General features: G+C 35.0%; 1 protein-coding gene across 1 annotated transcript; it reads left to right on the top strand.

The window, feature by feature from the left end:
• Nucleotides 1-921: 921 nt before the first annotated feature.
• LOC133668964 (bifunctional aspartokinase/homoserine dehydrogenase 1, chloroplastic-like) lies at nt 922-10,571 on the top strand. Its single transcript, XM_062088977.1, has 18 exons — nt 922-1,367; nt 1,629-1,702; nt 1,806-2,180; nt 2,424-2,512; nt 2,611-2,914; nt 3,096-3,148; nt 3,234-3,442; nt 3,532-3,619; nt 3,696-3,809; nt 4,327-4,425; nt 4,566-4,760; nt 6,021-6,103; nt 7,203-7,428; nt 7,834-7,979; nt 8,147-8,282; nt 8,683-8,766; nt 8,850-8,942; nt 9,988-10,571. The coding sequence occupies exons 1-18, from the start codon at nt 1,213-1,215 to the stop codon at nt 10,231-10,233; spliced, it is 2,769 nt and encodes a 922-aa protein (XP_061944961.1). The 5' UTR covers nt 922-1,212; the 3' UTR covers nt 10,234-10,571.
• The last annotated feature ends 1,576 nt before the right edge of the window (nt 10,572-12,147 follow it).

Genomic DNA, 12,147 nt, shown 5'->3' on the forward strand with positions numbered 1-12,147 from the left:
ACAAAATTACCTCTAATTCAAAGCAAATTTTTCTAGGAAAACAAAGGGATTAGAGCATCTCTAATGAAAAATACTATTTAAAAGAGCCAATTTGATAATATGGCTTTTTGAATATTGTAAATATAGCTTTTAATGTATTTGATACACAATTATTTTAACAACCCGATATGACTCAGTTGACTTGGAGGGTCTAAAAACAACCCAGACGATTCCCAATCAACCCAATATTAAAGGATAAATTAAAAACAATTCAATTAAAAAAAATAAAAAATAACCCGAGTCAACCTGAGTGAACTCGCCAAACCCATGACGTGGATTATGAGATTATGATAATCTCATTAAAGCAAACCGAAAAAACATTGATTTAAAAAAATCAAATGAGAAAAAAAAATAAAAAAAAAACACTATTGCAATGAATGTGTTCTGGTATTTTTACAAGATGTGTAGGAATAAATTTTTTATGAGAGAAATGCTAAAAAAGCATTTTATTTAGCTTTCATTGGAGTATGACAAACAAGAAAAAAAAATTAAAATATTATTTTTATTATTATTAATGTGGATGTCTGAGTTAGCTTGCGCGTATCTCAACTAATTCCACGAATCCTGAAATTATCAACTATGTAAACCTCCAGTACTCTTAAAATTTATAAAACTCGAACTTATAAACTCTAAAAAATAAATTTAAAGATTAACTGATAAATTATACTCCTTAAAATTACTATCTGTTTTTATTTTTAATCTCCATTTAGCTAGTGAGCTGGAGTAGCTTTTATATTATAGCGTTGAATATAAAGAAAATAAAATAAAGGGACTACAGTGAATTTGCCTAACGTTTTAATTGTTTTTTTACAGCAATAAATGATGACGAATGGTACTTGTAGACCGGAACCTCACAATTTTTCAAAGCAAGGGCTGTCTGCCTCGTCGCTGGATGAAAAGTCACGTGACCTTCTAGTGAGATATTTTGTCGGATAACGTGTTGGAGCATGATTGGGTTCTCATCTAGTAGTCTCCTAGCGGACCCTCTCCTAATCAGCCTAACAAAAGTATCGCCATCGCCATCGTCATCGTCGTCGTCGTCGTCATCAATCATAGTCTCCTCTTCCTCTACAAATAATTACAACACAGAGCAAAAGCCACCAAAACCCAGAGAAGAAATAATTAGAAGTGCAGCCATTTTTATTCAGTGTAAGCTTTTTCTTAAGAGAAGAAATGGCTCTCAGTGCTGCTTCGATCTCCCATAATAACACTCCACGCATTCTCTCCTCTTCTTCAAATACATTTTCTCAGCTCAACAACCAGAAGAAGATCTCTGCTTCTCCTCATTTCTCCCTTTTATCGCTTACTCCTCGCTCTTCTCTCTACAGGTTCCTTTTCTTGTTTTTATTTTAATTCAGATACGTACATTTTTCCTCATTATTTTACAATGCTGCTCTTCTTCATTCCTGATACGTTATTAAGTTTTAGTTTTTTTTTTTAATGCGTTCAACAACGTTGTATTCTTTTTCTCTTCTTCTTTAAATGCTCAAATTTTATTTTATTTATTTGTTCATCATTTTATTCTGGGTTTTGAATGTTTTTTTGTTCTTCTCATTTTCCTGAAGATTTCTGTGTTCCTTTTATTTCAGGAGTAGTTTTGTTTCCCAGTGGGGAAGAAGGGAGCCTTACTATTTGCACGGCCATGTCTCGTGTTCGGTTAAAGGTTCGTTACCTCTTCTTTTCTCTACGTTGGGTTTAGACTCTTATTTCCTGTCTTCTTTTTAGCTGATTGGTACGATGGGGTTATTTGGCATTCCGTGTCTTAGCTGTTTTGCTGGATGAATCCAAGGAAAAGCTTCGCCTTCCGAAAGGTGATACGTGGTCGGTTCATAAGTTTGGTGGCACCTGTGTGGGAAGCTGGGAGAGAATTAAGAATGTAGCACAAATTATTGTTCAGGATAGCTCAGAGGGGAAATTGGTGGTTGTATCGGCGATGTCCAAGGTGACAGATATGATGTATGATCTCATAGACAAGGCGCAATCACGGGATGGTTCCTATGTATCTGCTGTAGATGCTGTTTTTGAAAAGCACAAATTAACGGCTATGGATCTTCTTGATGGTGATGATCTTGCTAGTTTTTTGTCCCGGTTGCATCATGATATTAATAACCTCAAAGCCATGCTTCGTGCAATATACATAGGTACCGGACTGCTCTCTCTTTACATGCATGCATGTATATGAGGTGTTGAAATGGATTAAATCTCGTCTTTCTTATGCAACTAGTAAATTGCAATATCTGATTTTGTTTATATTTTTTCAGCAACTCTTTATTTTATTTTATCTTCAATCCATGTTGATATGAAGTGCTTTTCTGTTTTCCTGTCATATCTGGCTTTCTACTGCAGTATTGCCTCTGACAGCTTTCTCCTTTCATCTGTTGCAGCTGGTCATGCAACCGAGTCCTTTTCTGACTTTGTTGTAGGACATGGGGAGTTGTGGTCTGCACAGATGCTGTCATACGTTGTTAGAAAGGTTCAGAAGTTATTTGCTCATTGCCATGAAGAATACCTGCCAATTGTAACTCTCACAATTTATCTGATTTATTGTTAGGTTGTTGTTTTCTCGTGCAGAACGGGCTAGATTGTGAATGGATGGATACAAGAGAAGTGCTTATAGTAAATCCCTCTGGTTCTAATCAAGTTGATCCCGATTTTGCGGAGTCTGAAAAAAGACTTGAAGAATGGTTCTCTCGACATCCATCAAAGACAATAGTTGCGACTGGTTTCATAGCCAGTACGCAACAAAATATTCCCACAACATTGAAGCGGGATGGAAGTGACTTCTCTGCAGCTATAATGGGTGCCTTGGTGAGGGCTCGCCAAGTCACAATTTGGACAGATGTTGATGGGGTATACAGTGCAGACCCCAGAAAAGGTTTGTTCTCGGTTTATTTACACTTGTTTTTTTTTCCCTGTACAAGGTTCTACCTCTACTGCTGTACTATCTAGTGGAGACCATTCAGATTGTGGAGAATGGCCTCATATAACTTTGAGAGGACACCAGTGATGAGATTGGATTGTAATGCTGAAAGATTCCTTTCCCTTTTCATCTGCAGTTAGTGAGGCTGTAATACTAAAGACATTGTCTTACCAAGAAGCCTGGGAAATGGTGAACTTCACCACTCTTCTCGTACCTGTCAATGCTGAACTATCTAACTGCATGTTTCTAAGTTTATATTTGTGTGGATTTGCAGTCCTATTTTGGGGCAAATGTCTTACATCCTCGCACTATTATGCCTGTGATGCGATATGATATCCCCATTTTGATAAGGAATGTTTTTAACCTCTCTGCTCCGGGGACGATGATCTGCCGGCCTGCTGAGAATGAAGATGGCCAGAAATTGGAGTCGCTTGTCAAAGGTTTTGCAACTATTGACAATGTGGCCCTTGTGAATGTTGAGGGGTGAGGCATTTCTTGGTGATTTCGTATTCATTGATTTCATGTTGTATTCATTTTTTCCTCTCATTTTATGTTTGCTCTTCCGTTGGCAGAACTGGAATGGCTGGTGTTCCTGGTACAGCTAGTGCCATTTTTGGTGCTGTGAAAGATGTGGGAGCTAATGTCATTGTTATATCCCAGGTACTTTTTATCCCCTGGTTTCAGATTGGTGTTTTTCTCAGATAACATTTATGCGAAGTGACTGGATTTCATGCAGGCTAGTAGCGAGCATTCTGTATGCTTTGCTGTACCTGAGAAGGAAGTAGCAGCTGTTGCTGAGGCTTTGAAGTCTAGATTTCATGAAGCTTTGAATGCTGGACGTCTTTCCCAGGTTCTGTTTGGATTGAACTAAAATTCAACATAAACAGTACCAAGTCTATGAATCTTTATGATTTCACTGTCGTCTTAGAGTTTTTCCCCTAAATTCTTTTTATTTGTTTTTGGTTTATCATATTTTATGGGAATTGTGGAAGTTCACGTGTTATGACATTTTTGGTAAAACTATTAGTGTCTGGAGAACAGCCATACTCGAAAACAGCCAACATTATCTTATTTCAGTTTCAAAACTTGAGCTCTTGGACTTTTGAAATCTGATAGGGGTTTATTGTTTTGAGTATGATCTGTTCCTGTCTTATGCACTGATCTAATAATAATTTGCTTCATGCCAATTTAATTTACTGTCACAGCTACATTTTTCTGAGCGTGTTCTCTGATATGTGGACTCTTGGTTTGGAGCTCTATTCCTGTAGTTTGCTTTCTCAATGGCGGAGCATATTATCATTTTCCACTCTCTAATGTATTGGAATCATATTTTCCCACTTCATTGTTTTCTCAAAATCACTCTTCAGGTTGCAGTCATTCCAAATTGTAGCATTTTAGCAGCTGTTGGCCAGAAAATGGCTAGCACACATGGAGTCAGTGCAACTCTTTTCAATGCTCTGGCTAAGGTAAAATCATTTATATATATATTTATCGAGATGAGTAGTCTGGATGCTCAACGTCTTTATACTTTCAATATTATGTCTTCTTACTTATTTATTTTTGCTATTTTCTTCTGATACAAGTATGAAATGTTTTTGCAATGCAGGCTAATATTAATGTCCGTGCCATAGCTCAAGGTTGCTCTGAATACAATATTACAGTTGTTATCAAGCGTGGAGATTGTATAAGAGCTTTAAGAGCTGTCCACTCGAGGTTTTATCTCTCGAAAACCACGATAGCAATGGGAATCATTGGACCTGGTTTGATTGGTGCCACATTACTAGACCAGCTTAGAGATCAGGTGTGTATTTGGATGCTGATATATCTTTTATTTTTCTTTCATATGTCAGTAATTATGGAATAATTAATGTTTGAATGTGAACGTTAATGGATCCATTATCTTTTGCGATTATGATAGAGTTAATAGTGGTTGATCTAAAGTAACATGACTTTAAAAATTTGTAATAGAGGTAAAATACAATGGGAATGTTGTTTCTTATCATTCAACTGTCATCTATTTAAATAAGAATGTAGTGCTCGATCAATATTTAGAGGTTTTTTTTGTATTTTCTTGCTCACGCTAGTACTACTAATGATGAGTAAATGCTATATGAGTGCCCAAAATGCACTTTGCATAGTGTGTCAATGGTGACTTTCACCAAAAGAAGATTTAAGGCTATTGGAGGTCTATCTTATTTTTTCTTATTCTACTTGAAACGAGGACTGCATTTCATAGACAGGTTTTTTTATTTCATCCCATGAAAACAAACCTTCCACAAAGTATTTGCTTACATAAATCATGTTGCAAAATTTACTTTGCAACATAGCAAATTAAGCAGTAAATACTATGTAGTGTGTCGATGGTGACTTTCACCAAAAGAAGCTTTAAGGCTATTGGAGGTCTATCTTATGCTTTCTTGTTCTACTTAAACGAGGACTGCATTTCATAGACAGTTCTTTTTATTTCTTCCCATAAAAACCAACCTTCCCCAATGTGTTTGCTTACATAAATCATGTTGCAAAATGTACTTTGCAACATAGCAAAATAAGCAGTAAATACCATGTTGTGTGTCAATACTTTCACCAAAAGAAGATTTAATGCTATTGGAGGTCTATCTTATTCTTTCTTGTTCTACTTAAACGGGACTGCATTTCATAGACAAGTCTTTTTATTTCATCCCCAAAGTTTTTGCTTACATAAATCATGTTCAAGTTCTAGTTCAATCTAGGATTTATTATTACTCGAATTCTTATGCCGTTACATTAAAAATAAATGAAAGTTTTATTTCCCAAGTTTGTATGTCATGACCTCTGAACTAGGCACCGAAAGGTTTCAGTAAAGCTTGAATAAATGATCAGCAGGTTCCAAGAACTGTTCCTGACCACTGATACTTGCACCCTTGACGTTGGAAGCCATGCTGTGGCTTGCAAAATTGGTAGACAGGAGTTGAGAACATTACCTAATGGAGCAATGCATATATTTTATTCTTTTTTAACTAGGTATTGTTATTATTCTAAATGCTATATCAGTCTAAACATGTTATGAAATTTCTTTTGGCAGGCAGCAGTCCTTAAGGAAGATTTTAACATTGATTTGCGTGTTATGGGAATCACTGGCTCGAGAACAATGCTTTTGAATGATGTGTAAGTCTTAAGAATTACATCAGATTCCTGCCCGTATGACACTGTCTATTACCTTTTCTTTCTGAGTTCCTGTTGAAGGCAACATGACTACCTTTCTTCCTGAAACAAAAAATAATGTGTTTAATTCATAGATGTAAAGTGATCAGAAGTCCTATGAACAACTATTGGTTAGCATGGGGCACATTTTTATCAAATAGCATAACTAAAATTTCTGCACCAAAATGCTAAAGTAATAAACAAACAAACGAAAGATCATTCTCTTCAATTTCCTTTGCATATGATGTATTGTAAGTTCCTTCATAGTTTTTATTTAAAAGAAAAAGAAAAACCATACTTAACTAATATACTCCTAAAAATTGTCCTACATAGACAAGATGTCGTGCTCATTATCCTTAATTTGGACATCATAAAAAAAATCCACTTCGAAAAACTCAAGTTCTCATTTTCAATCAAAACACAAAAATTGACTATGATAGCCCTCTTAAGTTGACAAAAGCTAACACCAACTACATACATTAGTTGCATTATTTTTCCATTCTTCAGAATTGGTGGCTTAACTTTATAACTAAAATTCCTGAGACAAAAGGACAAGATGATTCCTTTGGAAGATAATTTGTCCATAGGTTTTGCTGTATTGACATGGTTGTTCAATTTGTTGGCATCAGTGCATTGTTACTAGGGTGGGTTTGCGTTCCCATGCTTCTAAACCAAAACATGACATGTTTTCTTCTTTATCCAACGCTATCACACACCTTATTAACAATACCTAAACCTGTCCTAAAATTTAGGATAGGTTGGTACACCCAGTTCATTCGGGTTGTTCCCATTTCCCACTCTTGCTAGAAGCAGAACTCAACCCTTGCTAAGAGTATATAACTGAGATTCATAGTTTACACGCTCCCTTCCTCTGAGATTTTGTGTTTAGAAATATCCAAAAGTTGTTGAATTTGAGAGCTATAGATTTATCTGGTTGGATGATTTGCACCTTTACTGATCATTAATTTGTTTTCTGTTTGGGGACAACCGTAATGCTTTGTTGGTAACTGTCATGTAAAGTTATGTTTGTATATTCATTAAGCTCATTAGTTTCTGGCTGCAGTGGAATTGACTTGTCAAGATGGAGAGAGCTTGTAAAGGATAAAGGTGAAGTGGCTGACCTGGAGAAATTTAGGCAACATGTGCATGGAAATCATTTTCTCCCAAATACTGTTTTGGTAGACTGTACAGCAGACTCTAATGTTGCAAGTTGTTATCATGATTGGTTGCGAAGAGGAGTTCATGTAATCACCCCAAACAAAAAGGCAAATTCAGGACCACTTGATCAGGTAACATGAACTATGTTGGGATATTGTTGTTGGAGTGTTGCTTCTTGAACTAGTTCCTCATTATTGCACATCACGTTTCTATTCCATCTTTGGTAGAGATTACATTTCTCTCTCTGTTCCTTATTTTTTTTTCTAAACTAAAGTTTTTGAGGTTTGCTACACTTTTTATTCCTGAAGTTGTAGCTTTACATATGGGTGCCTGATGATGAAACTTCTGCATCAATTAAGTTGGTTGGTTTCTCTACTTATTAACTTAACAGGAAAAGTTTGCTTCTCATCAACTATTTGTTAGTCGCTGAACATTTTGTTACTGCTATGTTTGTCATGCCTTTGTCATCATCTCTCTGCTTATGTCTTTGTCTACTACATCTGCTCTTCTTGATCTTTTCTTCTATATAAATTCAGTATTTGAAACTGAGAGCTCTTCAAAGGCAATCCTATACACATTACTTTTATGAGGCAACTGTTGGAGCTGGCCTTCCAATTATTAGCACTTTACGAGGTCTCCTTGAAACTGGGGATAAAATACTGCGCATTGAAGGAATTTTCAGGTGAGACATGTTTTTGCTTAATAGACAGACACATGAGCACTCAAGAGGCTCTGAATATATTATATTATATAATTCCATCAATTTTTCTTTCAAGTATCTGTATCAGTGATGTTAAATAATTTCACTGTACATCTTTTACAAGCCTTCTCCCCATTTTGTTATCACAGTGGAACTTTGAGTTATATCTTCAACAATTTCAAAGGCACGCGAGCATTTAGTAACGTAGTGGCAGAAGCAAAGCAGGCAGGATATACTGAACCTGATCCAAGGGATGATCTATCTGGAACAGATGTTGCCAGAAAGGTTCTGTATACCTCATTAAATGTGTCAATTTTTTTAGTTCATGCCCTCTTATTGTCAAATAACTGCATCTATTGGATTTTGTTCTTTAGATTTCATATATATGGATGACTTTCTGTCCCATGAGTGATTGAGTCAGTCTTGTGAATCTGAGTCATTAGTCAAATATATTGTTGGGTCAATGGGTGTCCCATGTTATTTCTTGCCACTAAACCTTGATTGAATTCAGTGGATGGAAATCTTTTAAATGCTGATGTTGTCAGCACCAACTTGCAGTCAGTATGAAGACATGACATGTGATAGTTGACTAACTGCAACTTTATTGATTGTGAATTGTACTTGTCAGTTCCTCACAGTATATTCAGTCCGTTAAGTGCAGTCATAAACCTGCTGCATTTTACAGGTGATTATTCTTGCAAGAGAAACTGGTTTAAAGTTGGAGCTGTCTGATATCCCTGTTCAAAGTCTTGTCCCTGAACCACTGAGAGTAAGATTCATGTTATGTAAATCATAAACTGGGCTTGCGATACCAGTTTTCCTTTGACATTATGTTTTTAATTTTTGCTTCAGGCTAGCGCATCTGCTGAAGAGTTTATGCAGCAGTTACCACAATTTGACAATGAAATGGCTAGGGCGAGACAAGAGGCTGAGGATGCAGGGGATGTGAGTATCTCTCGAGATGTTTCTGCTTGTTTCTAATTTTACTTTTTTAACAGAATTCTTCGATTGCCAACTTATCAAACTACAAATTCATAGGAATCTATGTGGATGCTTAAACAAGGAATATAATATGTTGTTTCATACATTTATATAAACATCCATACAAACAAGTTAAATAGTTGTAGCAGATGTTACAGAAAAAGTATACCATTTCCGTGGGTAAATAATGGATATGAGGCATTGTGATGAGGGGGGCGGGTTGCTTTCCCCCATTGTAATGCCAAATCGTGATTCGCTGTAAAAATAAAAAATATATTTTGGCTTTTTCATAAATTATGTTAACTTTAGTACTTTGTTGATTATATTATGATTTGTTCCCATAAACCACATTCAACAGAACTTGTTATCAAACACACCTTTTGTAACCTTTTGTGTTTGTAACAAATTTTTTTCAGTTCAAAAGCTAACCTTATTCACATTTTCTAAAAGACATTTAGTTATTGGATCATAGAGGAAGGTCCATATATTCTTTTCACAACCAGTTGTGATAATGGCTTTTGTTCTTCTGAAGGCCTAAAACTGAGAGAAATAGTTCAGAAGTGATTCAGGTTATGTGATGTAGCGTAAATCAAGTTTATGGAAAAGGGAATTGTAAAGAGAAGTTCATTATGGATATCAAATGGGGGAAAAGAACACGTATTTCACAAACTCTTGATTCTTTTGGTCTGGTTCTTCTGGTGGCAAGCATAGCCCTGAAATTGAGATGTTATTCCGCGCTCCTCTGATTTTTGAGGGTCAGTGCCACTGGGCCAAAATCCATCCATTAGTGTTAACAGTATCAAGTACTTGTGAACTGCGGTGATCTCTGAAATCAAAGATTTTTTTGAATAATTATGTCATCCTTCCATAATCAATTTGCAAGAAAAATCTCATGGCCACTTTGTGTTGGTTTAGGTGGAGCATGTTTTCTTAAATATTTGTCTTCATATAACGAATTTTTATTGTTTTTTTCTGTTTCCGTTCTCTCTTCTTTGTATGAAATCCAAAGGTCTTGAGATATGTTGGGGTGGTGGATGCGGGGAGTCAACAAGGGCTTGTTGAGTTGCGAAGATACAAGAAAGATCACCCTTTTGCACAGCTTGCTGGTTCTGATAACATCATAGCTTTCACAACTACAAGGTATAAAGAACAGCCTCTGATTGTTCGCGGACCTGGTGCTGGGGCTCAAGTGACCGCCGGTGGAATATTCAGTGACATATTGCTACTGGCCTCTTATCTTGGTGCTCCATCATGATAGCATCGTTTTCTTGGTTATCATAATGTTATCAAGATACATTTTGCCTTAACTTCTTTCCATAGGCCTTAATAATGCTTTTCTTCAAGGGCAGTGCTGGTCATGCTTGAGATGTCGTTATGCATTGTAATTGTTCTCTTAAAATAAGCTTTTCTGCGGAAGCTTCAGGGCTAGTATAGTGTGAGCTTAGTTCTGCCAACATATAAATATATGAATGGCCTTTTCTTATTTTCTTGCTCCAGGTCTTGTAGTTCCTGGAGAATGGGAAATGTTAAATGTAAGCTTCCAGAAATGTTCATACTTGATATGATTATGAGATTGCCATTACTTTCGTTCTTGATCCTCTGTCTGAACCCCTTTGCAATGTGTAGTTTGTATTTATTCATGCAATCAATCTTTTGATTAGTGTGGCAAATGTGCTTATCTCAGCTTTAATAACATCCAATTGGCTATTTATTTAATCTCCTTCATTCGAAACGTCGGGCATGGGGGAATGTCTATTTGCAATTCCGAATAACAAAGCTTGCTGAGAATTCAATTCAGTTCAAAATACTTTTTTAATTCATCTAAGAATAAATAAAGAGTCTAAAGGGTGAAATTGATTAAAAATAGCTTGAATAAACTGAAGTTAAACCTTCAAGCACGTAACTTGAATTATAAGAAGAACAATACTATAGAAAGTAAAATGAAAAAAATTATAAAATTTAATTTTCAGTCAATCTAATTGAAAAAAATTAAATAAAAAACATTAAAAAACATCTAAGTGAATCCAAGCTAACATGTTAAACATGTGATCTAGATTATAAGACCTAAATCATTCCGCAAAAAAAAATTAAAAAACAAAATTACAAGGTCCATTTTTAGTTAGCAGCATGAAATACATTGTTAAAAATTGAGAAGCTTTTCATAATTCTTCTTTATTATGACATTTCCAACACCAAACACCTTGAAAACTAATGAACTTCCTATATATAAGTATACTTTATCCACTTCTTTGTAAGTAAAAAACAACATATTCTTAATGCATACATATCTTATGGTATTAATATCTACTCATCACTATCAAGATTGTTGATCATGTTAACTTTAGAAACAATAATATGCACACTTATTTTTGAAATTTTATTGGTAAGGTGATCAACCTTCATGATATTGACTTAAACACTCCTTTTTCTTTTTAGGGTTTCCTTGTTAAGCCATGTTTCAGCAATCTTTGGCTACATGTCTAGTATGGTTATAGATGAATCATTTATCATTGAACTTTTTGACAATTTCTTTCCCTTTCAAAACAAGCCTTTTCTTTTGATTTTATTATAGGATTTCACCACTTATTTCACAATGTTTGTTTTAGGGGCCATACTAAAAAAGTTAGCTCTTTTTTTGGATAAATTATTATCTTTTTCTATCCTTAACCTTAGAATGAAGTCTTCAAGTCTCATTTCTTAGCGTTTATATTTAAGGTAGTTTTTGAAGTCTTTTCAAGATAATGATAATTTTTAAATAATTGTAATCACTTGGAAAGATTCACTTAAAGACATAAATTTATCATGGATATCATACAAGATATCCAAAGCTTGGCTTATAATTGTCTTTGAATCAATCATATTAAAATCCATAAATTATTCAACCGTATACTTTTTCATATTGGCATCTTCAATCTTGTACTTTTTATCCAAAACGTACCATAATACCTTAGCACTTTTGATTTAACTATATAAATCATATAATGTATTGTATAATCCATTCGCGATATAGTTATTACACATAAAATCACTATAATTCTATGCGTTCACAACTGTCATATTTGTACGTTAGATTCCTTATCTGATAATTTTAACACTTCTTCAGTTGAGAACTTTGTCAAAGTTCAAAGTGGTTAGATAAAATATAATATTTTTCTACTCTTAACTTAAT

The sequence above is a fragment of the Populus nigra genome, chromosome 12, assembly GCF_951802175.1.
Source record: "Populus nigra chromosome 12, ddPopNigr1.1, whole genome shotgun sequence".
Taxonomy (NCBI): Eukaryota; Viridiplantae; Streptophyta; class Magnoliopsida; order Malpighiales; family Salicaceae; genus Populus; species Populus nigra.

Coding starts and splice junctions, on each gene's coding strand:
- LOC133668964 (XM_062088977.1), top strand. CDS start 1,213: ATGGCTCTCAGTGCTGCTTCGATCTCCCATAATAACACTCCACGCATT. Junction 3,620..3,695: donor ATGTCATTGTTATATCCCAG/GTACTTTTTATC, acceptor GATTTCATGCAG/GCTAGTAGCGAGCATTCTGT. Junction 7,980..8,146: donor CGCATTGAAGGAATTTTCAG/GTGAGACATGTT, acceptor TTGTTATCACAG/TGGAACTTTGAGTTATATCT.